The sequence below is a fragment of the Ursus arctos genome, unplaced genomic scaffold, assembly GCF_023065955.2.
Source record: "Ursus arctos isolate Adak ecotype North America unplaced genomic scaffold, UrsArc2.0 scaffold_17, whole genome shotgun sequence".
Classification (NCBI taxonomy): domain Eukaryota; kingdom Metazoa; phylum Chordata; class Mammalia; order Carnivora; family Ursidae; genus Ursus; species Ursus arctos.
Genome location: NW_026622841.1, coordinates 15,619,743 through 15,646,674, shown reverse-complemented (window position 1 = coordinate 15,646,674; position 26,932 = coordinate 15,619,743). Strand labels below are relative to the sequence as shown.

At 47.6% G+C, this 26,932-nt stretch overlaps 1 protein-coding gene across 1 annotated transcript in view; it reads right to left on the bottom strand.

Moving 5' to 3' along the window:
* The window catches only part of CCBE1 (collagen and calcium binding EGF domains 1), a 225,886-nt gene that overhangs the window by 197,595 nt on the left and 1,359 nt on the right, over window positions 1-26,932 (bottom strand). The window contains exon 2 of the mRNA XM_026496408.4: window positions 26,811-26,891. Coding sequence (XP_026352193.2) covers window positions 26,811-26,891 — 81 coding nt within the window. The remainder of the gene's footprint in view (window positions 1-26,810; window positions 26,892-26,932) is intronic.

Sequence of the window (26,932 nt, the reverse complement as noted above, 5' to 3'; positions counted from 1 at the left end):
CAAATGAGTGAGCCCGGAGATCTTTGAAAGGCAGAGAAGAATAGATAACTCCCATGGCTGCAGTCTGGGAGACTGGAAAGTTGGAGGAGCCAATAATCGAGATCTAGAACACAAGGCGGAGGGGGAAGAGTGGCCGGAGAAAGGAGTTCCGCTTCGGACACACTATGTGGCACCTGCAGGGCCTCCAGAGAAGTGCCATAGGCGTCTAGAACTTTGGAGAAAGAGCTGCCCATGTGCATTTGGCAGTTGAGGGTAAACAGGAACAGATGAGATCACTCTGGGTGGTGACGGGGCAGTAGACCGAGAGGAGACCCACCGTTAAGAACCCTGAGTGTGAACCCACCTCCTGTAAGTCACACCCAAGAAACACACAACTCAACAGAAAAAATGGGCCTTCTACTCAAACACTGCTCCAACATACATCCTCCACCCGCCTCCACTCCCGGCCTTCAAACGAGGCGGCCACAATTAAGTCCCGTCTCCTATTTAAGAGCTACCCACCAGCAATCTGAAAAACAGTCTCAAAGGTGAGCTGAGGCAGAAACGAAATGCAAAGACTGGTACGAAACAAGGGGAATAGAGTCTGAATTCTTAAACGTACTCCCATTGGCTTCCTCTCTTGGGAATTACATTTACTTATAGAAGTCCGGTAGCCAAAGTTAGCCTGGACTTCAAATAGATTCCACGGTCATTTTCTCATGATTTGATGGGAGAAATCCTACAGAGCTAAAGGGGTTGTATGCATTAGCTGGCATTCCCCCCTTCACGCACACGCAACCACTGGGCCCATCGACCAGGGTGCTCCCTCCAACATGGAAGCTCACTCATAAGGACACAGGCAAGTATCCCTATTCGCAGCCAGTAACCATCTTCAAGAGACAGAGGACATTCCCGGTCTCAGCATTTCAAACCTGGTTTTATTGGTTGTGGGACAGAAGATGTGCTGACTTCTTGGTTCATTAGCTTAATTAAAGGCTCCCAATGGTTAACAGCAACCAAATCACCACACTAGATGGCTGGTAATTATAGAGGGAATCCACAGGAATTTTTTTTTTTAATCCCATTCTAAGTAAACGTTGGATGATCATTATTAAGCCTACCAGATGAAGCAACCTAATGTGTAAACTCTTCGAAAAGTAGGAGTATATCAAGGCACCTGGGTGGCTCAGTTGGTTAAGCACCTGCTTTCGGCTCAGGTCATCATCTCAGGGTGCTGGGATCGAGCCCCGTGTTGGGCTCTCTGCTCATCGGGGAGTCTGCTGTCCCTCTCCCTCTGCCCCTCCCCCAACTCATGCATGCTCTAACAAAACCTTAAAAAAAAAATTAGTATATCACACCATTTTAACCAACAATGTATCTGGCTATGCTTATTTTATAGACCCAACTGCAAACAGCTCAGTCTCATGGAACTACCTGGGTGCGTCACTTCACTGTGATCTTCTTCCGAAGGCAAAATAACAGCAAACCTCTACGTGTCAGGGAGCGTTGCACTCAAGAGCAGCCGAGTTTAGAGGTCTGAGTGCACAGGTATACAGGCCGGGCCAGCTCTTGCTGGTTAGGGGCTTCCCACTGGGGAGCGTCCTGCTCACCAGGAGACAGAGCACACGGGCCTGGAGAACATCTGCTCTGCGGCTGGTAGTGTCAGCCGAGGAACGTGGCTCCACCTGAGCAAGGACACCGGGGGGCGGGACTCAACCCGTCAAGCTCACCGACACGTGAAGGATACAACATGCAAAACACAGTAGTGAACCCCTGGGGGCGGTGCCCAAGGACCAGGGAGCAAAGGCTGCAAACCACTCGGAGATTCACCTCTTTGGAGATCAAAAGTGCCACTATTTTACCGGCCTGCTGGGAAAGCTCCCTCTTTCTGTGAAGGCTGAGAGCAAAGGACATTCTGCTTGAAGGTACAGCCACGTGACAGGAACCAGCGACTGCGATCCCTCAGGAGGAGCCAGGGCCTGTGGAAGCGGCCACATCACACCCACGGGACAGGGTTTGCTCTCATCATACAAGTGACAACAAAGCTACGAGGCCCCCTTTGCTCCTCTGTGAGGAGGGCATGCTCGCTGCAGGTGCATGAAGACTGGCCCAGGTACGCCTCCCCGGCCCAGGAGGAAAGGTCTGTTTGGCAACTATTTACAAAGACGCACACAGGGTTAGGGGAAACCACGCCAGGGCGTGAGGTACCACGGAGCTAGCAACCCCCTTTCCAGCCGCAGTTTTCTCTGTTTTCTGATGTAGTACTGTCCATCTCCATGCACACAATGTGGACAAATGTTAAAGACGGAGGGCCTCGACCACACTCTTGGTCGGTGCCAAGTGCCCTTCTCCTGGCTGACACCGCCCGGGCCCGATGCACTTGGCTCCCGTTAGCCATCCTGTGCTCCCCGAGGGGTTTCTGGCTAACAGCTGCCTGCTTCCCTCAGGTCGCGACCCCTGAATCCCCACGAGGCAATGGCAGGACCATAGCACTTGAAGATGCAGTCACAAGGGGGTGTCCTGCGGCTCAGAGGACAGTTAGGGAGGGGAGGTTTGGGACCATCGCCCCTCAGGGCCCGTGGGCGTGGTGGCAGCTCAGGCAGGCCCCTGCGGCTACGAGCAGCTCCTTCGAACCCGGCTCCCTAGCAGAGGCTCCTGTACCCAAAGGCTTAGACACCAGAAGACCACGGTGACCTCATCGCCCCTCTCCCCCAAGTACCAGGAAGGGCCAGAAATGACCAGTCCGGGCATCACTTTGGGTTACTCTGGTCTCTCCACAAACTTCTGGGCAGACATGGGTGCCAGGGTGATAGTCGGGGAAGCACCTGAGCCCAGGGTCAGGCCGACCTGGATAACCTGGATGGAAGCCCAGCGGCAGGCACACCCCTCTGGCCGGTTTACGAGTCACATCCAGCTTCTGCTGGCTCGGGGCGGGGGGGGGGGGGGGGGGGGGGGGGGGGGACGGAGGAGTAGCTGCCTCGTGAGGTCATCCTGTAAAACGCACGCACAGCGTAGGCACCTAATGATTGGTAGTCGTAAGGATCATTCCCGATGTAATACGAACTTGAATATCTGTTTGGCAGCTACAAAGTCAAACAAGGACTTGAAGATAGAGATTTCTCTCGCTCATATATGTGCATAAACAGCACAGGCTGATAAGATACTGGGCTGCTGCTTCTTGCTTTCCGATCTCCAACATGCGCTTCTATTTTCGCTCCCACACCATGTCTGGGCTCCAGGCAGCAGCAAAGGAAGACACAGATAAGAGGGCACTGCCTTTGTGGGTTTTTTTCAGATTTTAAGGCAAGACCCCCAAGTATTAGGTTGATGATTACAGCATTACTGTTAAATTTTTTTTTTTAATCTTACAACTAAAGAAATGGACACTTTCATAGGAATGATTTCTGTCTTCGTCCAGATCGCTATGCCCGAGTACCACAGGTTGGGTGGTTTAAATCACATATGCTATTTCTCACAGTTCTGGAGCCTGGGCAGTCCAAGATCAGGGGCCAGCAGACCCATAAGTGTCTGAGGACAGCCTGCTTCCTGGCCTACGGACAGCTGTCTTCTCATGGTGTCCTCACACGGCAGAAAGAACTTTCTGGCCCCTTTCCCATGGGCATGAATCCCATTCCTGGAGGCTCCACTCTCATGACCTAATCAATTACCTCCCCCAAGACCCCACCTCCTAATAGCATTGCATTGGGGATGCAGTACAATAATATGAATTCAGAGGGGGGACCACAGTCATTCGGTCCATTGTAACTTTCAATCAACATAAGTGTTAACAGATTCTTTCTTCCTCAAAGGGGGATAAAGTACAAGAAAGGGAAACATGAACACGTCTGAGATGAGGAGACATGAGCTCAGGATGGAATGATCCTATGGGAGGATGTATGAAGATGGAGAGGTTATCTGCCTCCTTTAATAATTAGGACCTGCCTTGTTGTCACGCATGTGTGTTCACAGGCTTGGGATGGCTCACATCCTACACAACTCCTGTATGGCTGACATCTTTGACAACTCCAGCTAGGTATCCACTTCCATAATGCTACTGCCTCGAAGCTGACCTGTCTCTTCCTGAGCAAAACATTCTATCCGCTACCACGCACCCCGCCCGCCCCCACCAGTCCTCCCAAATCTTCAATCCTGTCCCTCCATTGTACAAAAGCTTTTCAGAAACCCTTCAAAATAGAATCTAAACCAAAGACATTCAAAGCTATGCCACAATTTGGCCTTGAGCAGAGGTCTACAGAAAGCAGCTGAATAAGTTTTAATGATCGTACTAGGGGAAAATTCTCACCTAAATATTTACTGAGTTGGAGGCGGGGGTGGGGTTGAGGGGTGGGGGCAGGCATAGCCGCTGACAGGTCCAGGACATAGGAAAGCAGTTCAAGGGGTCAGCAATAGGGGACCGGTGGGAGGGAAGGGACAGGATGTAGGTTTCATCAATAGCACTCCCGAAGACCAGCTGCTGTGGGAAGAACAGAGGGGAGATCAGGAGGGAGGGTGATCCTGGAACACTGTCAAGTGAGGGATGAGGTGACAGAAGGCTGAGCAGCTGTTTCCAAGACTGTTATTTGGTGGGTGAGATAGAGCAGGAGAGGAGGTAAGAAACAGATCAATACTCCAAGAGAGCAGGTCTACTGAGCCAGGAAAATGTTGGCTCCATCAGCCATAATGAGAAGGTTGGCAGGATGCTCGTTTGGAGATAACAAATTCAAGAGTGAAATCTGCTCAACATTCAAAAGGATGGGAGAAGAAAGCGGCAAGGCCTTTAGCTGCGGCAGTGGGGATGCCCTTCATTCGCACAGACTAGTAAGGGTACTAACGCAGCCATAAGCAAACCAGAACTTGGGGCCAAGAGCTCTAAACTGCTATTGTGTACAGAAACAGAAAGGGAATATAAAATATAGCAAAGAGATGGTTGGAGCAGCTGTCTGGAAAGTCCGAGTAGCCACAGGAGACTCTAAGTCAACAGAAAAAAAAAAAAAAAAAAAAAGACATCAAGAGAAGGAGGATTCTGGTCTGCAGGGTGGTGGTTGGAGACCTACAGCAAAGCTTCCCTGCAGTAACAGCCTCCAACAAGCCTCCCATTCCTCTGCAGGGGCCACCTCCCTCTGATCTGGGCTGGCCCGGTCCTTGGTTTGATGAAGAGTATACGGAGACTTCCGGGGAAGATGGCGGAGGAGGAAGACCAGGCTCACCTCGTCCCACAGGGACCGCTGGTAGCATCACAACAGTGTAAATGGCCCAGAAAATGACTTGGAGACTGGCAGATCAGACTCCACGACCAAATGTAGAGCAGAGGCCACATGGAAGAGGGTAGGAAGGGAGGAGACAGCTGGGAGCTACATGGACCTGCTGGTGCAAAGAAGGGAGAGCAGCAGACCCCCACACTGGAGAGCCCATGCAGGGACGGTGAACCCCATCACATTTGGTTTTGAAAGCCAGAGGGGCCAACTTCGGGAGTTCTTACAATCAGCAGGACTTAAAACCTGGAATTTTAAAAATCAGCGGGCTCGGCTCTGGGAGAGCCAGGAGGGCAAGAGGAAACTGAGTCCTTGCCCATAAAGAGATAGCATAACGGCCCGTGCAGACACAGCACAGAAGGAGCAGTATGAAAAACTCTGGAGGCATCCAGGAGGGACAAGTTGTTGGGAGATTCCTGCAGGAACAAAGGAATTAGCAGGCGCCATGTCCCTCCCCGACTCCCCAGCATAAACGCACAGCACCCACATACACGACTCAACTTATTCCTCATCTCCTGCCCCCTCCAATACCTCTTGGCCAGAGCCCTTATGTTTAGTGCAGCGTTATTTACAGTGTAAATAGCCATATTACGGGAGTAGCCCAAGTGTCCAATAGATGAATGGATAAAGAACAAGTGGTATACACATACACACAATAGAATCATTTAGCCTAAAAAAATGAAAGCTTGCCATTTGCAAGGACAACGAATATAATGCTAAGTGAAATAACTCAATCAGAGAAACACAAATACCGTATGATTTCACTCATGTGGAATTTAAGAAAAACAAATTAAAAAAAAAACAAAAAAGAGACTCTTTTAACTATAGAGAAATTGATGCTTACCCGGGTGGGGGATGGGTGAAATAGGTGAAGGGGATGAAGAGCTCACTTATTATGATGAGCACTGAGTAATGAGTTGCTGAATCACTCTTTGTACACCTGAACCTCGTATAACACTGTAGGTTAACTATAGAATTTAATACAAAAAATAGACAACACACCAGGCTACGGCAACAGTGACCTACACTACTTCCGGTCTTAGTAATTTAGACCTGAAAAGCTCACCTCCAACAGTTTTCATCCTCGTACCTCTGGGAAAGGAAGCCCTACCTAGAGTCCTGATAAAGGCCCAGGTAGAGATGTCACTTGGAGAGGAGAGGCATTCCCACTGGCAGCCAGGCACAAGGCTGGGACCACCATGGTTCCTCCAGCCCCCGCTGAGTCTCCCCAGCCAACACCATATGGAGAAGATCCGAACCGCTGAGCCCTGCCCAAAATGCAAACCCAGGGAAAATCACTGTTTCAGGTCACAGAGATCTGAGGCGGTTTGTTACGCGGCAGTAAAGGACGGAGAACAAAATCCTGTTGAAATTAAGGAATGAACAAATAATCAAAATTGGAAACACTACTCCACCACAGCTCCATCACTTCTAAGCTCCAGGACTCTGTGCAAGCTGCTTGAGAGACCTAAGCCTTATCTCATCTGCAAAGTTAAGAACAAAAATTGTTAGGTCAATATTTCTGAACATAACCAAAATTCATGTTAAGTGTGTATTTGGCAATGTCCAGAAAAATTAAACACAATCTCTTCGGTTACACAATATTCGCATTCTTCTAAGAAATCTTGTCTAATCAACAATTGTGTTATAAAAATGACTGTTCCCATAGGGAAAAGGGGTTTAGGATCTCCAAAGGTTCAGATTTACAATAAGTTATTTTCTGTAAGAATGTAATAAATAACAATAGTTTATGGCTCTAAAACCTAAACCTCCCTGAGCAAATCCAACATTTAATCATATCCAGGTTCTGCTCAAAAGGCCTTTCACGTACTATCTCCACCAAGACTGTCAGTCACACTTCCCTGTACACATTCCTATCTGTGTCACCTGTGGCCTTTCATAAAGCACAAGATGGAAAGAGAGTTAATACAGCCACCACCCCCACCCCCCGTTAAATCACCACTTGGATAAGAACGTTGAAGGAAAGAACCCAGAGCCGGCCAGCTGAGCAAACCAAGTGTCACCAACTTTGGCTGCCAGGAACACCCAGTTTGCAGTCAGAAAAGTTCCGTTATAGCCTGGGTAGCAAACGGAGTTCTAGGATCTGCTGCATTAGATCGCATTTTGGTGTTATAGCCGTGCCTGCGGGAGGACAGTCTGTCCTGTAGCCCACCCGTGAGGCAGTAAAATCCGTTAACTCCGCTTACCTTTTATAATAACGACTGCTATGTTCAATGGCTAGCTGACTGAGCTATTTATGGAGAAAACAAAGCCGTATTAACTAAAATCGACAGCAACTTCACCTGCGCCCCCCCCATGCACGCAGGATTATGGAACCATGAAAGCATGTGCTCCTCACAGCACAGTTTTGCTCCGAGCAGCCTAAGTGGACAGCTCCCCCATTACGAGACTTGCTTTACTCTTCCACCAAGCTAAGGAAAATAACATCCTATCTTATATTTCCATTTTCTTCTCTAGAATCTTAGTGACTGTGTGAACACATACAGCACTGAAAAGCCCCACCGCATCCAGGAGATAAAGAGAAAACCGGTCCATCTAGAGTAGAAGACACCATGGCACGTGTGAAGACAGAAAAGGTTCACGACATCCTCGGAATATGGTCTTGGAGACCAGCAGTGTTTAAGCCAGAAGATGCTGCTAGAGGGGAAGTGTACATCAGACCTACAGATGGGATAGAAGCAAAGGACAGAAAAGCCTGGGAGGAAAGCAACAGGACTTCTAAGATGTTTAAACAGGAGCCAGTAAGAGAAATCACGTCATCGTAAGTAAAAGCCAGCAGCATCTGCTTAGGACAAAGAGGATGTTACAAATAGTAAAAGCCAAGAAATGTACCCCCCTGTCGGCACGCACGGCGGTCATCTCCGGAAGCAGGCAGCCGCACACAGCACAGCGGCCGCGAGAATCCGCACACGGCACAGGCCGCAGTCGGCATACTGCACGTATAGCCTGGACATCGTCACAGGGACCCTTCCGCGGGTCTTAACCAGAATGGACCGGGCAGGACAGCAGCAATCTACACTTGAAGGTCATGGTAAGAGTTATTCCTGTGAAACTGACCACATCCATTATAGGGACGATTTCATCGCATTACATGCTGTTCTTTTTACAGTGGCCCTCGGGCGAAATTTCTTTTTGGTCTCGATATGAAGAACAGTTAGTTGTAGTTCTCCTGGGCATTGTTCAGTTTTTACCATACAGACTTGTGTAGCGTTTTCTCATGGGCTACTGGAGAGCACAGAGCCAACTGACCCAGCCATAGTAAGTCTGTCTTTGTGGTATACACTCTTACCCTCAATTCTGGCTCCATTTCTTAAGCCCCAGCTTTTTTTTTTTCTTTCTGTCTTTTTAATTTATGCTATCTTCTCATATTTTATGTATTATAAACGGCCCTACATATCTGGAATAGATCCAAGTACAAGTTTAAATCCACAGAGTGTAAACCTGGCTCCGTTTCAGGGGATGATCTTACCGCAGAGTGACCATGTGTGTTCATTCACCTTTCCCCAAACATGCACTCTCCGTGGAGAATGGGCGGGGCATGGTGCTAGGCACAGGGGATTCAGAAATCAGACAGACATAGCCCTGCCTTTACATCTGGTCAGAAAGAGACAAGATAAGCTACGAACTGCTTTAAGTACGTAACAGAATAAAACAAGGACCTGATAAAGAGAACCGAACGGACTGGGAATAGACCACGGTAACACTGTAAATTCTGAAGGATTGGGAGCTGGGGTTGGGGAGGGTGGGGGTTGTTTTTAAGTGGGGGAAGACCTTTTATCCAGACAAATGGAAGAGAATGGGCAATGGCTTGAGACAAGGAAGAGTCTGCCATTTAAAGAAATGAGAGAGAGCTGAACTGAGGAAAGAGCACAGGATGAGGGTAGACAGGCAGAGGTCAGATCACTGAGGCCTACTCAGGCTAGGGGACGGAGTACAGATTTTGTTTCCAGGGCAACAGGAAACCACTGAAGGATTTCTGGGTCAGGATCTCACTTTCCACCGCAAGGGAATGAACTTCAAGAGGCAGGGCAGAAGCAAAGACAACAGCTGCAACAGTCTGGACCAAAGGTATGGGTGGCCCGGACTAGGTGGGCAGCAGTAAGGAGCCCAAGTTTGGATATACTTGATGAAATACTGGATCCAGGGGATATGTGAAAAGGTAGGATCTAAAATTGCTTCTGGATCTGTCTAGAGCAACTCATCACGTATTAGTGGAACGAGTGAGGGCAAGAGGCTTTGTATTGTGAGTGGGGAGTAGAAATTACCATCTCTATTTGGATGTATCATCTTAAATGTCTTAAAGACATCCAGTGGAATTCAAGTGGACAACCGGATATGTGCATTGCTGAAACTCAAAAAATATATATCCCTCCCAAGACCCTGTCCCAGGAAAGTACTAGACTGTACGTACCACCAAAACAGAGTAAATCAGAAAAGGGGGAAAATATGGGATCCAGAAAATCCAGAATCTGACACCAGGAAGATTTCCCAGGCTGACAGTAAGGGAGATCCCAAGGCCACAGCTGGGTTAGCGAGAAGCCAGTTCAGACCAGGGCAGGCCTCAAGTTCTGGAAGGAATTTCTCCAAGAAGTTCAAAATGACAGAACACTTAAGTTTAAATATGCTGAGAGGAATTTTATACAAACAAGGGTGATGTGGGGGGTTGGATTCAAAGATTTTTTTTTTTAAGGCAAAAAAAATTATGAGCTACAGGAAAGGCAAAATAAAGGAAAAGCACTGAGCGCTCAGCAGGGCTCAGAGATCGATAGTATTTCCACAATCATCCCACAGACAATGAAAACGGTCTATCCCAAACCGTAAGTACACTGGAGGCAGAGACGGGCAGTGTGTGGACGGTGGCTTAGGACAGCAGAATGCTCTCCTCCCACAGGAGGAATTCAAGAGACAACACCAAAAATTGGTGGGGGGGGGGTGTAATATAAGTTACTTAGAGCTACAGATGTAAAAAATCAAAAAAACAAGTTTTAAATATTGGAACGTCATTGCTGGGGTGGGATAGGAGGGCCTGGGAAGGGATGAGGGTCTGCTGTTTGTCTTCTCAGCTGTGGAGTCACTGGACTCTAAGCTAATTTAGATAACATTTAAACCTATGGTAAGACATTAACTAGAAAAGTACCACTGATTTCACTTTACTATGTAACCCTGGAAATGCACACGAATAGGGCATCAGACCATTAAAAACAGGACTACAGTTAGGGCTACCTTCACTTCAGAGTATCTACGCTGCTTTCTGATAATAGTGAGGCTAATGCATTTATTGTTAATATAATTTTGCTACCAAGAAATAGTCGAAAGAAAGTCTTGTTCACTTAGCTTAAAAAAGATCCTAAATAGGGGCACCTGGGTGGCTCAGTCAGTTAGGCGTCTGCCTTCAGCTCAGGTCATGATCCCGGGGTCCTGGGATCGAGCCCTACATGAGCTCCCTGTTGGGCAGGGTCCCTGCTTCTCCCTCTGCCTGCTGCTCCCCCTGCCTATGCACACACACTCTACTAAAATCTTAAAAAAGAGATCCTAAATACAATAAAACAAATACAAGTACAAAAATAAATGAAATATTAGCATTCCTTTTGAAACTACATTTTCATCTGCTAAGAACACACTCCATTCATCGTATGGTATTATCTTGGTGGTCAAACCCATGGAAATGCCTTTGAGAAAAAATGATCTTTTTCTTATGAGATGTAAGTAACTGTCCCTGGTCCACTGCCTCATACAGAGCTCTGCTCCGCTCCACGCGGGCATCCCAGGTACAGTACTCAACTTCCCCCTCTAGAAAAATTCTCAGAATTAAGCACACCTGTGAAAATAGGAGATCACACATTAGCGATGGAAGTACCACTCATCCACAATTTCATTCAAGGGAAATAACTCCACAAAACCAACCTCCATTTTCTTTGGGGGGAAAATGGTTAAAAACATGCATACTGGGTTTTGGTTTTGTTTTGGTTTTTTGGTGTGATGACATTTTGATACTACATGAAGACTGCACTTCTCAGAGACGAATACTGAAATATATGACAGTAAAAGGACGTGCCTGGGATTTGCTTTAAAATACCCTAGCAAAGAAAAAAGGGACAGACAGAGCAAATGGTGAGGAACCTTGATAATCACGGATGCTGGTAGTGAGCCTACGGGACTCGATTTTCCCACTATAGATTTCATATTTTCATAATTAAAAAAATGCACCCCGAGGGAAAATACAGTCAGTTTTTCACTTTCAAAAAAGAGGTGAATTTGTACTTTTTCCTCTTCATGTTTATGACGCAAGTATACTGAAAAGCCAAGGCTGCAGTTGAAGGCCGTCCGATCACACCCGCAGCCTGGTAGAAGTGCTTTCAGAGCGCAGAGGGAACCTGGGTTGAGATGCAGACCAAGCAGGGTAGAGTATGAGAGATGAACAAAATCAAGCTTCAAGTTAATGAGGAGCCTGTTGATGTAATGACAAACTCTAGTGGCCTACCATCTTGTTAAAGCAGGACTGCTAACCATGGAAAAAGGATGTTGAGAGAATTATCTGCTCTAGGTATTTTGGGGGGGGTCCTTTTTTTATTTAAATTCAATTAACATCATGTATTAGTTTCAGAAGTAGAGTTCAGTGATTCATCAGTTGCCTATAACACCCATATTATATCAAGTGCCCTCCTTAATGCCCATCACCCAGCTACCTCATCCCCCCACCCTTCTCCCCTCCAGCAACCCTCAGTTTGTTTCCTACAGTTGAGAGTCTCTTTTGGTTTGTCTCCCTCTCTGATTTCATCTTTTTCCCCGGGTTTGTTTCTTTTACCAACCAGAATCATGCTGTATTATTCTTTGATGTGCTTGTTGGAGATGTTCTCAGCCTCACACACTCCTTTTATCCATTATGTATTCCACATAGTGTCTCTGTTCATATTGCTTTATTCTATTATGCTCACTTTTATGCACAAACCTGAGCACAGGGGCTGGAATTTGAGGGGAAGTGTGTCAGTTTGGGCCCTTGTCAATCTGAGGAGGAGGTGTGTTGACTTGGCATTGACCAAATAGCAGGCCGTGCACGCTGACTTGGGCAGGAGGGCAGCTGGACTGTGAATTTGGGACCCACAGGCCAATGGCATCATGACAGGGACGTGGCTGGTTTTGCTTTTAACTTCTGTTTTTCTGGGAAACTCTCTCCTTCTATTCTAAATGAAAGCCTTGCTGGATAGAGTATTCTCGGCTGTAGATTTTTTTCCTTTTAGCACTTGGAATTTATCATGCCACTCCCTTCTGGCCTGCATAGTTTCTGCTGAAAAACCCACTGCTAGCCGTCTGGGGTTTCCCTTGTATGTCACTGCTTTCCTTTTTCTTGCTGTTTTTAAAATTCTCTCTTTATCACTACTTTTGGCCATCTTACTGTCTAGATATACCCAAAGGATATAGTGATCCAAAAGGGCACCTGCACCCCAATGTTTACAGTAGCAATGTCCACAATAGCCAAAATATGGGAAGAGCCCAGATGTTCATTGGCAGATGGATAAAGATGTGGTATATATATATATATACAATGGAATAGTACTCAGCCATCAAAAAAATGAAATCTTACCACTTGCAATGAAATGGATGGAACTAGAGGGCATTATGTGAAGTGAAATAATTCAGAGAAAGAGTTATAGGATTTCATGCATATGTGGAATTTAAGAACCAAATCCGAGGATCCTAGGGGAAGGGAGGGAAAAAGACGAAACCAGAGAGGGAGACAAACCATAAGAGACTCTTAACTGTAGGAAACAAACAGGGTTGCTGGAGGGGAGGTTGAGGGTGGGGGCGGGGGGAGTAACTGGGTGATGAGCATTAAGGCAGGCATGTGATGTGACAAGCACTGGGTGTTATTTGCAACTGATGACTCCCTGAACTCTACATCTGAAAACAGTATTACACTATAGGTTAATTTAAATTTTTAAAAGGTAGAAAAAAATTATCTGGTAATTCAAGAGAAGCCTCCTACTCTTATGTGGGTAATTTGGCTGAAAACAAAGTTCTTGGTTCATCCCTTATTTCACCACGTCCCTCCCGCTCTTGGCAGCTCTAAACAGAGCCAAATATGGAACCAGAAGCAGGGCTGCAGCAGGCCAAATAGCACTCGAAGTCCTCACAAGGGCCCTTAGATAAATAAACTCAGAAGGACACACAGTGAAATGTAAATTTGCAATAAAAGTTTTTGTAAATCTAAGACACAAGGATTAAGCCCAGTATGTTAGGATAAAAGAGGTAAGGAAATTTTATGAGAAAGCCTTCTCATCTGAGGTCATTGTTCCTTCCCCCTTTATCAGCATGAGTCACCCCCAAATGGGACAATCTCTCCTTTCTTGAGGTCGCCATGGAAGTCGCCACGGAAGTCACCATGGAAGTACAGCTCCTTCCTACGTGAGGAAACACATACTCCTTAGCTTAGTCTGTGGGACAGCATGTCTTGAAGGCCAGCGGACAGGAGCCAGCCAGTGGCGCGGGGTGTGAGGGGTGGGGGTGGCCTTGCCACTTGTGCGAGGTAAGGTGGGCTCCCGTGCTCACGTGGCGCATGCTTGAGCAAAGAGGAGCTTTTTGTTTTGTTTTTAATGCTCACTTTCAAGAGTATATATACCTGGGGAGTAAAAAGACCTTCTCTTTAATAATTGGGTAAGAAAAACTACCCAAGGCATTCACTCCACAGCTCAAGGGTGACTGTTTATAAAGCTGATTAGAGAGAATTATCCAGAACACCCCACAGTATCTTCAGTTTAGATGTTCTTTATGTCAAGCAAATCCCCTGGGCTGAAAACTAAGCCCATTTCCGTCTGTTCTGCTCTCTGTGAACGAGTCATCAGTCAGACTGCCCAGACCTAGAAGGAACGCAATCAAAGCCCCGACCTCCTGCGGCCAAGGATCAGGGAGCACCAGAGGGCTGTGGGGACCAGCACCCGTACGCTCGGTTAGAAGGGCAGTGACAGGTCGTAGAGGTCTTGCTGTTCCAGGCCAAAGTGCAATCCGGTGTCACTAGGTTCGGTTTCTTCTGATTTAGATAAAACTTTATCTATTTGAAATTTGCATCTCCAGTTTAAAACCTGAACCCGTCAAAGCATCAGGAAGGCGTGCTTAGCATCTGCTGCCTTAGAAGACGTGCTCCCCGGGGAAGAGTTACATTAAGGCGTCTCCATACAATGGACTAGTGCCCTAGGTGATAAGTGTTCCTTACCTATGATGTGAAAAAAGCAATTGCAGACCAAACCCATTTCTGTACGTAGCAACTATAAATATTCCATTCTACAGGCATAGAAAAGAGCAAGAAAACCACACGCTAGTCCCTTGGCAGCCGTTACCCTGGAGAGGGGAATTACAGGACCCCAGTTCTAAGTCCTGCATCACTATGATGTAAATGTGCAAAGAGCGAGTGTTGCGATCATTCAAAAAAAGATTACCTTTTGTGATGTCCCCTTCCCTGCAGGAACTTCAAAGCATGATTCCCCTTTCCGTACTTTAAAAGAAAAGCAGCGCCTTCTCCTCATCATTATGGCAATTTCCTTTTGTAAAGTCCCCAGAAGTGTGGATGAAACCCTGTTCTCTTCGGGGCACAGCGTGTTCAGTGTGGCCCCTGCAGCACCGGGGGCTGCACAGGACGGCATACATCACGTCAAAGATACACGTACGAGCACACACCGAACAGGTCAGGACAACCCAATAGTCAAGGTGTATATAAGTGAACGGGTAAGCAGACACCCCAGGAGGATACAGTCATTTTAAAGGACGGACAGGGGAAATGAGGTTTTTATAAACAGCCAAGAAAGGATTCACCGACGAGGCAGGACTTGGTGGGGCAGCCTGCACAGAGCTCGGTGGCTAAGAGCCACAGGGTTGGGGGCGGGGTCTACATGAGAGATGCACGCAGGCCCCCTCCCTGCTCCCACGACCCAGAAGTGGCTCCAGGTGTGCGAAGACGGCCTCCTCCTGCCCTAGGACAGCAGGTGGCAGCCGGACTGCCAGAGCCCCCTGCGCTAGGCATCTCCAGCCTTGAGCAGCCTTTGTTACTGACCTCGACGTGCCCTCCACAAATCACTTTCATCTGTGCTGCAACCTGAAAATGTGGTTCCCAGACACTAGGGGTCTCTGGGAAAGGACTTGAAGATGGTGGGGTGACAGAGGCGCTGGGGCACTTGTTAGGATCATTTTGTGCCTTTTACTTGAGGTTTTAAGTATCCGTTTCTGTTCCATCCTAATAGGGTGCCACACATTATGCTGTCAAACTCTGAAAGCAGATTTCAAATGCAGAGGTCGCTTATGAACCACTCCGTCTTAACAGCCTCCAATTCAAAGAAATCCCTCTGTAAAGAACCTCGGGAGCATATCCGTCCATGTAACGCAATTGCCCTTCCTCGCTCAGTTTAATGTCTATTTCTATGATACAATCCACATAAGTGCTGTTTCTCCAAAAAGCAACCCATGCACATACCTATGCATTCTATCTGGACACACTCGGGGATTGCCTGGTTTAAGGCCATATGGTAAATACGGGGCTCAGGTGATAACCACGCAGGCAAACTAGAGCGTATTACCTCGTTAATTACAAACCTGCGACAAGCTCCGTGTTTGCTAGGGATTGAGACGTTCTTTGAGTTATCAGAGGAGAGAACTGCAGAGACCTCTAAAGCTGGAATGGGAAGAGACTCCGCCAGCACACACATTGCCTGTCACACTATGCGGGGGGAAAAAGCCATTTGCGTTTGATGCTCACAAGGAAAGAAAAACACAGCTTGACACTGAAAAGCTTTCATTTATAATACACTGAGCCATGTTTATATCTTGGGAGAAGGTTCATGCGGCGCGGCAACAAAGCAAAATATTTTGGGGAAAAAAGAAAAAATGCACCAAGGGTCACTAAGTAGCTCCAGACATCAAGCGGAGCGCCTGCCATAGGAAATGAAAAGTGACGGAATCTGCACGTGGGACTTCGCGCTGCTCAGCTTGTGAAACACGGAAGAACCCACGAGGCCCAGTCCACCCATCCTGAACCCCCCCCCTCCGCCCACACCATCACTCCCGACTGCCCTGGAACCATCCGCACAGAGTGGAGGGAGATGCCAAGACTAAGACCTAACAGACAAGGGATGGAGACACCAGGCTGATGGACGGTTCACCGACACAAACCTCAACTAGAAGCTTCCCTGTTGAGGGGCATGAGGACCCAGGCTTAGCGACCACAGAAGCAAGCAACCACTTGTTCCCTAGGCAAAGAGCCAGGCTGCTCAGCCCCGTTTTGCCCTTCGCGCCAAGGTTTTCAGCCTTGGGTGCAAGGTGGAATCATGCGTGCAGCTTTAAAGATTCCTGGTACCGGGTGCCCACCTCCAGAGTTTGACGTAACTGGTCTAGTGTGCTATGGGGACACTAGGTTTGTTTTCTTTAAACACATGCACCCCAATGTTTATAGCAGCAATGTCCACAGCCAAACAATGGAAAGAGCACAGATGTTCATGGACAGAGGACTGGATAAAGATGATGTGGTGTGTGTATACAAACACACACACACAGGAATATTACTCAGCCATCAGAAAGAATGAAATCTTGCCATCTGCAGTGATGTGGATGGAACTGGAGGGTATTCCGCTAGGCAAAATAAGTCAGAAAAACCAGTATCATAGGATTTCACTCACGTGTGGAATTTAAACAAAACAGATGAACACAGGGGAAGGGAAGGAAAAAGATGAAAACAGAGAGGGAGGCAAACCATAAGAGACTCCTAACTCTAAGGAAACAAACCGGGTTGCTGGAGGGAATGTGGGTGGGAGGGATGGGGCAAGTGGGGGATGGGCATTAAGGAGGGCATTTGTTGTGATGAGCACAGGGTGTTATATGCAACTGATGAATCACTAAACTCTAGCCCTGAAAAATAGTACAGCTGTTAAATTGAACTTAAAAATTACAAAAACTTCCTAGCAGAGTCCGACGTGCGGTCCAGACCACGCATCACAGCCCGGGGCTCCACACAGCGAGCAAACGAGCAAACGGGGAGCGCCGCGAGTGAGCGGGACCGTGCTCCTCCACGTGCACGGGACGTACCTAGGGACGGGGCCCAAGAGCAGCTTCTGCTTCCGAAGATCTGGAGCGGGGCCTCAGCGTCTGTGTTCCTAACGGGCGTCTCGAGGTAAGGGCTAGAACGGCCTGTGGCCCCGTCACACATCCCGGAGGGGTTCCACAGACGACAGCACGGTTTATGCTTCTTTCGGTGGTTTAACCCTTTCTCTCCTTCCGTGGCACTGCTACAGGCACTTTAGTTTCATTGGCTCCCTCAGGATCACCCTGGCGGACAGGGGAACCCACGGGAAGTACGGGGTCTATAAAACCTCCCCTTTCCGTGGCCCAGTGTGTGCTGGGTTTTACTGGGGAGGGGAGGGGAGGATATGGGCTGAACGGTGAGCTCCCGAAGTCAAAGGCCTAACCCCAGTACCTCCTAATGTGACTGGATGTAGAGACAGGAGCCCTGAAGAGGTCACGGAGTTACAATGAGGTCCTGAGAATGGGCCCGAACCCAATAGGAAGTGCGGCCCTTGCAAGAGAAGATCAGACACAGAGGTACAGAGGGAAGACCCGGGGAAGACACAGGCAGGAGACCGCTGTCCGGAAGCCCAGGACACCCAACGGAAGGGGTCAACCCTTCCAACAGCTTCACCTCAGACTTCTGGCCTCCGGGAACTGAGGAAATAGCTTAAGCCACCCTATGCTGTTTAGGTAGTCCTAGCAAACGGGGGAAACGGGGGGACAGAGGGAGAGAGAGAAAGAGAGAGACTCTCTCAAGCCAACTCCGAGCTGAGCACAGAGACGGACTTGGGGCTCAATCCCCTGACCCTGAGATCATGACTTAAACCTGAAACCAAGAGTCAGACACTTAACCAACTGAGCCACCCAGGTGCCCCTGTGTGTCTACTTTTGAACCCTGGCTCTGCCACACACCTGCTCTGAGACCTTGAGTGAGAACTCGCATGAAGACTCCCACACGAGAAAAGTAGCCACCCTGCTTTTCGCTGTGATCTCAGTTTTTGGTATTCAAAACTTGCTCCCCGTCTCCTTTTTCTACTGTGTTCCACATAGAAACCGGTGCCTGGTTAGGTGACCTCCACATAAGCACCGGGTTCTGGCAAAGAACTTCTTTCCCTAAGTCCACCCAGCTAGGCCAGAATGGGCACGAGTCATCACCAGCAAACATATGTAAATCAGTATTAAATTCAATTTTCGCAGAATTCGGAAAAAAAAAAAAAAAGAAAAAAAGGAATCCTCCAAGTTTTCTCAGAGATAAAATCTCGCTGATGTTGTGTTCTAGGTTCTTCTAACCTTTCAGGGACTGCCAGAACTACATTTCAGTGTTTTGGGAACAACCGTGCTTCCAAGGAACAGTCTTTGTGATCTTGGTGGGCTCCTAGGAAGGCAATATCTGTGTGGCCACGCACATTTTCCACCATAAAAATCATGAGAAATTTCAATATAGAAAAATTCCAAAACGAAACACGGACACATTACCAAGAGCAATGCCAAGTAAAAGCACAGCAAGGGAAGAGCTGGCGGGAAAGCCATGGCGCCCTCTCTGCCCTGGCTTTAGACAGCCTGACCTCCAAGGAAGTAGTGCTGGGCACACAGGAGAGGTCACAAAAGTTGCATCTGTACACTGGTCAACCTAAGCTTAGATGGCCTCTTAACCTCCATTTGGTTGAATCTGTGAAAAACAGCTGCTCCCAAGGTCAGAAGCTCCCACATGGATTTATATGTCTTAATATGAACTTTTTCTCCACCCAACTTCATCTCCATAGGATGTTCCCTGTTCCTTATCAAGTTTTTATACCTTTTTCCTCTTTACCACACCCCATAGCATTTCTCCTCCTAATAGGTCAGGTGGTGTTTCCTCTCTCCAAAATGCCATTGGATTTTGCTCTGGTTCCCTCAAAATATTTGTGCTTTCCTTTACCACTTCCCCCCTCCCCGAGCTCAGTGTCAGAAGGCATCACTGAGAGTTTTCATGAGCTTTATGGAACAAAAGAGCTGCCATTGTTAAGGACACTTGAGATTAAACTCAAAAGCTTAACATTGGACACTGCTTAGAGGAACGGAGAAATGGTAGAATACTCTTCAGCCATAGAAGGAAAAACGTAATGTTGCAATTCTGATTGAAAGGGACTTTGAGGCATGTTCCTCAAACAGGCACCCTGATTTGATTTTTGAATGTGAAGTTTTCCACCGTAGAAATTCAAAACAAATTCATGGAGAGGCAGCTCTGAGTCGACAAAGCATGGAATGATCAATACGCAAGTCCGGAACTAAAGAAGTATGGAATTAGGGGTGGGGGGAGGGTAAGGTCAGCCGAGGCAAACCAGAGTACTCAACCCGCACACGAAGCCTGGTCTTGGGAACATGAAGAAAAGCAGAAGTTAGTACTTAACTACTTGCAAATAGTCCTGTTAGAACACTGACAAGTTACATTCATTTATAGTGCCATTTGGGGAAGAGGATTGTAGTGGGGGGATGGAAATTCCAGCTCAGTAACTGATTCCCCAAGACCAGGAAACCAAGTCACAATCAAAGATGCTCAGGCCAGGAGATCCAAATACAATAAGGCAACATGAAGGCAAGGGCCTAAAGATGAAGCTACGTGCCCCCCAAGTCACCTGAGAACTTAGATCTGTGGACAAGGTTACATACGGAGAACCCGACTCCTGATCTTTATGTTAAGATGGAGCTCTAGACGGTGGCTCAGTTGGTTAAGTGTCCAACTCTTGATCTCGGCTCGGGTCTTGATCTCAGGGTTGTAAGGTCCAGCCACACACTGGGCATGGAGCCTACCTGGGGCGGGGGGGGGGGGGGGGCCGGGGGCACGGTGGCGGGGGAAGATGGCTCTCTAGAAATTGGCAAACTTTCTAGAAACGGCCCGATGGTAAAGATCTGAGGCTTCGGGGGCCAAATGAGGTCTCTCTTGCAGTTTTTGTTTAACAACCCGTTAAAGATGTGAAAAACATTCCTAGATCACGAGTTGTATAAAAACATGCCATGGGCCCTACTTCGTCAATTCCTGCTCTGTACCAAACTCCCAGAGCCAGATCCTAGAGCAGAGGGCCCTCCTGGCCTCCCACCCGTTCTCTACCAGCAGCTGCTGGGCTGACAGCTGCCCCCACCGCTCCCAGAAGATGGAGGCTGGAGGGCTTCACCCCAGCGGGGCAACAGCAGCACATCCCCCAGGCGTAGCCAAGAAAGGAAGGTTGAGAACAGAGATGAAGGCTGCACACAGATGTGATCCACGTTTCTGAAAGCCTAAGGAGCATGAGAAGGTGATCTAGTCCCTTTCTGCTACACTGAACAAGGCAGGGTATCCAAGCTCTCACACCTGCTTCTGACTTGAAGCTAGGTGCGCTGCTTTGCTCAAACGGGATTAAATATGTAGACCTCATACCACCACCCCATCCCCCCACCCAGGTCTCAGGATGGAAACTATCCAGAAGGTTCAGATACAACTACAATGATCTATAATGGATTAGGAGACGGAAGGAATGTGGAGCGGCAGGCCTTCTTACAACAGTCTGCTTAAAGAGACTGTTGGAAAACAGGAGGCTGGCATGAGCAGAGGTGAACTCGGTGTTCCTAGTGGGCCCGTTCTGAGGCTGCCATCCACCTCACAGGGCAAGCAGCCTGGCAATTCACTTCTTTGTAATACTTTCACATTCCAGTAATTCTTGAAAGAGACTTGGGGCACACGCTAATTTCTCGCTGACACTTCTGCAGAACAAAACTTCAGTTAGCACCAGCCCGGGGCTCCCGTGTCCCCGGCCTGGTCGGTTTCTTTTGCTGAAAGGAGACAGCTGGTCCATAAGAAATTTCAAGCTCTTAGGCCCCAAACGGGACTCTAATCAGATGTGTGCCAAAAAGAACTCTTAAAAATGTCCCCAAAAGACAGCTTGGACTCAAAATTCCTTTACTGAAAGATGAATTAAGACCTGTAAGTTCTAGGAGGGCAGAGGTTGGAGTTTTTCTGCCTTTAGCAGATGTACTGTAAGTTCCTAAAACCGTGCTTGGCACATCGTCACCCAAGTATTTGCTGTATAAGTGAACCAAAGTTGTTGGTAAAGTTTAAAACTCAGAAATGGCTTCATGGAAAAGAACCCAGCCTGAAGCTGATGCTACAGTTGTTTGTTTTCAGCCCCAGAGAAAAGCAATACACAGAAGGGGTGGGGGGAGACCTCTGCTCTCTGGATATTCCGCGGTGCGCCAAACGCAGGCAGGCCCCCTCACTCACAAAAGCAGGGAGGGTCCTGCTGAGCAGGGGGTAGGGGGTTTGGAGAAGCTGAACTCACTGACATGTGAACACTGATTGAAATGCAAACTTCCTCCCGAGGAGACAGGGTATTCCAGAATAAAAGAGGGCATTTACTTTCTCCGGGGGCACCCACACAGCTTCACTTAGAAAAGATGAAGTTAATACGGGAAAGTGAGGCATCAATGACTTCGGGGACAATGAGCGAAGCCACTGGACCTACCTCAAAGGACGCTGTAGTGAAAGCACAGCCTTTGTGGGGAATTCAGTTGTTGTTTCCTATCACTTTGTGCTGTTTCTCTGAGAATGAGTGAAAAGTGATACGGAACCCCCGCCCTGGCCAACACCTTCCACCTCCCGCCCCCCTCCAACACCTGTTCTTCAGCTGAAGATAAATGCGGGAGGGGGCGGGAGCCCCTTTAAAACTGCAATCCCCCCACTTCAAAGCCAGGGTCTACAGGGCAATTAACACAGGCAGGAACACCTGTGTCCTCTTCTGGTGCTACGTAAAGTAGCAAGTTCAGGGTATTAGCTGTAACTGCTAGAATCAGCACCTGTGACACGTTAGCAGTTCAAGCAGGTCAAGCCAAGAGCTGAGAAAGACAACGACAGCATCTCAGGGCAGTGCAGGGAACCTGGTTTCCAAAAAGGCCTCTCTCTCAGCTAGAAAAGGAGGTATACTTGGATAGGATAGCAACCGCAGTTCTAGAAAGCCTAAGAGATTGAAGTCAACTTTCATCTACTTGTTACGGGTGTGAACAATGGTGCATAAACACCCTTTTCTGGATGTGGAATGAGTGTGCTTTTTAAAAAATTTCTACCGTACCGTCTAAAACTCTGTCTAGTGAGCACCTACTGTGTGCACTCAACATGCCAGACTCGGGGGGATTCGACAGTGATCATGGGGGGTAAAGCTCATCCAGCACTTTCTACGCGTATCAGCTCTTTTAATCCTTCACCGTAACCCTGTAACTCCTGTACTAATGGGATCTTCATTTTACAGAGGAGACCATTAAGGTAGATTAAGAAACCGTGCAGTCACGAAACATGTTAGTCAAGCTGGGATTCCAACTGGCACAGTTTATCACTGCGCAGGTTTTGACCTCCGAGGCCTCTGTAGGAACTCTGTGACCTACCAGATAGCGCATTCTCCGGTCTTCCCTCCAATGTGGCCTCAGCTAGAGTCCAGTGCTCTCAAGCTGTTAGCACTGTTCTAAGGGACTCTGTTCTCCAAATCCCACGTAAACCCATTTGCCGAAATAGCACAGTAACTTCCAAGTTTTAACAGGATTTGGCAACCCTTATATTATGGAAAAGTGGGAGTTTTTGCATCCCTGGGTCATCATGTCCTGCAGGAACAGGATCCTAAGAACAGTACCTAATGAGATCCAGAGGGACAAATACGGAGGGAAGCTACGGGCCACGGCAGTCCATGAACCACAAGACAGGGCCACAGCCAATGCAATTTAAACACCTAACACACTGGGTTAAAGAATGTATTTTCTCTTGCCCAGAAAGCCATTCCTGGCTGCTTCTAATCTCTTCTCCATCACTGATAGTACAGTATGAACTCCAGGACTTTGAACTGGATCATCTACCCTTGTGTATCGGTTAGTTTCAAAGGCCTTAGTCTAAAAAATCAGGTCTATAAACAGACCAGAAACAGTAACTTATTCTATGTGCATTTTGTAAGGCTGTTTTAAGCTCATAGTAGATGCTCAATAAATCCTTACTGGGTCAGAAAAGTTGAGATGCTTGTTAGATACCGCTTCCCTCAAAAATTGGATTTTCTAGACATTTCCTACACAACGTATTCTTTCATTTTTAAAAAGCCTTTAACAGGTCATTTTACTGATAGACCCAATAAATGAAAGGTAACCGTGAACCTCTTCTTCAAAACTACATGGTCTGGGAGGAAAAAAGTAAACTTGGGGGGGGGGACTAACAGCCACAAGAGGGTAACACCCTGATCAATGTATATGCTTAGTTTGGCTATAATAGAGTCTTAGATAAATCAGGCCCAACTGTGAAATCTTAACTACTAATAAAGGAGTACACCCTGCGTCAGATTATAACGCTGAGCAGTCCCTGCTCTAAGCTTGTTAAGCGGCCACTGGCATTCACTCAAGTGAGTGTTAAAGTTTGGGCACTCGGCCCAATGCACATTGGGGTAGAGTCTCAAGAGACAGGCCCTGTGATGAAGAAATCCTTCAATACACATATGAACCAATATTGTGTCTGACAGAATAGGAAGCCTCACAGAGCACAAGGATAGTGGTAACTGAAAAACCACTAGTCGTGGTGAGTGTTAGGGTTTTCCATCAAACGGTCTTTTGAATTTACAGCCATCTGAATTTATAGTCTTCCTTAGACCCCAGGATCTTGAAAGTTCTGCCCCCTCTGTAGACGCCTCTGGGATGATGAAAGGGCCTGGGCCCAGACTTTGAAGTCAGACAAACCTGGGTTTGAATCTTGGCTCCCATGTGTATTAGCTTTGTGACCCTGACCAAGTTTACTTAATCCCGGAGCTTCGATTCTTCCCGTGTAAAACTGAAAGAGGGGCGCAAGCTTGGCTTTGAGGATTAGAGATAATGTATGTGAAGGACCTAGAACGGTGCTGAGTACAAAGTCCTCAGGCTGTCATTTCATATACAGAAGGCGAATGTGGAAAGGTGCTTGGGTGAAACCATGGGAAGCGAGTGTACAAAGGCGGTGGGGGAGGAGCCCAGAACAAGGATTCCCTCTCCATAGCATTTACATCTCTATACTTTCAGGAATAACGGACCAGATTAGTACTCCCATGAATGTGGTAGGAGTAAACTCATCCTCCGTGATTTTTTTTTTTTTTTTTTTAGGTCCCATAAAATCATTAAGTTCAAAAAGGACTTCTGTGGTTCTCACTTGTGCTAAAAAAAAAAAAAAAAAAAAAAAAAAAAAACTGTTCAAAGGACCAGTGGTAAAACTGGGGCCATCTGTCACCATTCCCTAAGCAGCAGCTCGGCTACTGTACTTAAGCTTAATTAAGGGTCACCCAAGAGTTAAGGAGTCTGATCTCCTAGAAGGCTGGTTCTTTAGTTTTGGGTTGATACGGTAGGAGTAACAACTCGGGCACTTGAAGCCTCTGAGTCCCTTGAAGGATTTAAATGGGTTTGCAGTGACCAGAGTGAGGACAGTGGTTTCTGTTTAAGTGCTTAGGCTTTAATGCATGTTGCATTAACACACAGGCTCTGACTCGGGAGGTATGGGATGGGCCTGGAGACTAACAAGCTCTTAGAGGATACTGATGCTGGTTTCCAGATCCCACCTGGAACAGCAAGGGTCTATAGGAGCCGGGACAATGGATTCCCAAACCAAGCACAAGTCCCTCTATTCTTGGGGTTCAAAAGCAAACAGGGGCAGCAACTGCCAACCAACTTTATCTTTAGGAAATTACTGTTATGGGAATAGAATAAAACCAGTGGAGTATACACAGAACTCTGGATATCCATAAAGGAAGTAACAAAACCAGAAAAAAATATTCACAGAGACCATTTCTCATTTCCCCCAGCTGAAAACCCCCTCCTCCCATTCCACTCACTCCCCAAAACAAAGTTCCTTACTTTCCTGTAAAATCGCCTTTTTGTTAGTTCTCATAAGCTGTACTTTTGGAGCCCTGTTAATGAGAACCCTTATCAGGACCCTGATCTCGTCTCTTGTTCAGTCTTAGTGTAAAAAGAAAAACCAATTTTTAAAAAACCAGGGAAGAGGAGTAACAGTATAACAGTCAACTTAGAACCCTAATCAAGCACCAGTGGTTTCTGAAAATTGGACATGCATTCTGCAAGTACCATGATTTATGGGCAGTCTGACCTTCAGGAACTGAACAAATGAGTAAACCATCTCAGGGACACTTTCCCTGTTAAGTTAGAGGCTTTGTGCTAAGATGATAGGAAAACAACATGTCCTAACACTGCGGTCATGTGGACGACGCACGGGGCTAGCACCAGGCAAGCGATCCTGGTGCCAGCACCCTCGGGTCATCTCCCCAGCTGGATGACCTTGGTCACCCAGTTAACCTCTTCAAGCCTTTACCTGCAAACTGAACATACTCGCCCCACCCGGCCCCAACCCATTTGACTGTGTTGGCCACCCAGGTCCTGGAGAACACAACACTTCCCAAGCCCAGGGAGTACTGCCTCACTTAAAGGATGGTGGACATTCCACTGCCCACAACAGATTTTAAAGCACAGTACACGAAGTAACGGATTACTGGTTTTTCTACCAAACTCACCAGCCCTGGAACCACTTATCTCTGAATTTTTGAGCATGTGAACTAATATTTCTGCGGCTCCAAAAGCATTGTGTTTGATTCATCTGTTACAACATTATGAATAGTAAAGCTTTTTTCCAAATTCACTTCTGGGGATTGCTGTGTTCCCTTGTACCACCCAGTATTTATCCTGGCACCCCAGAGAGTAGGACTCTTAGTCTGGCGTGAGCGTGTGATTCCCAGTATCTTGCACGGTACCTTTATAAAGCAATTCGTGTTTATGGGTTTATGCCTCCCATCTAGTGAAAGCACTCGACCAGAAGCCAAGAACTCCATGGTGAAAACAAATCAGCCCTCACCTCCAAAAGGCTGCAAGCAGGGAACAGTAATTTTTTGTGGAGAATGAGAGCCCCCTGGGAAACACTTTCCAATCTATATAGATTTCCTAGCCCTAGTCAGGAATAATTTTAACAAGCACCCAGGTGATCTGTGGACTGCACTGTAAGCACTCTCCTTGTGGCTCAACAAGCTCGACGCTCTCCCCCCACCCCCGCTCAACACAAGCCCGTCCTCAAACCTCCATCCTTTTGCCCACAGAGGCCGTTAGAGTGTTACGCTCTGTCCCGGCAGAAGGTCAAAAGACAGTCAAGGACCAAGTATTTACTTGTCAACTTCGTTTTTGAAACGAAACGCAAACGCAGCCCTCCGTCATTGCTATGGCGCACAGTTTACACCCACAGTCCAATCCACTTTCCTTAGGAACTTTCAGCCTCTTCCTCTCCACCACGTAAAGTATTCCGGGAAGCGGCAAACACCTCAGGGTCCCAGGGTGCAAACTCTACGTGCACACTTGGTTGCCCGTCATTGCTCTGGCCCCAAAACCCCCACCAAGCACGTCCCGGCGCAACTGTGGCCCCCAGTCACCAAGAGCGCCTCCAAACCCCTCCTCCGCCGAGCCGCGTGCCCAGCTAGCCCGGGGGCGCCGTGGCGGACTCGACAGAGCCCGGAGGCTTACCTGAAACACGTGGTGAGCTCACCCGAAGGCTTCAAGCACGGGTATTTCGTCGTGGCGATCTTGTTTTCCGAGCAGATCTCTCTAGGAAAACAGTTGGAGCAGCCACTTCGCTGACTGTCCAC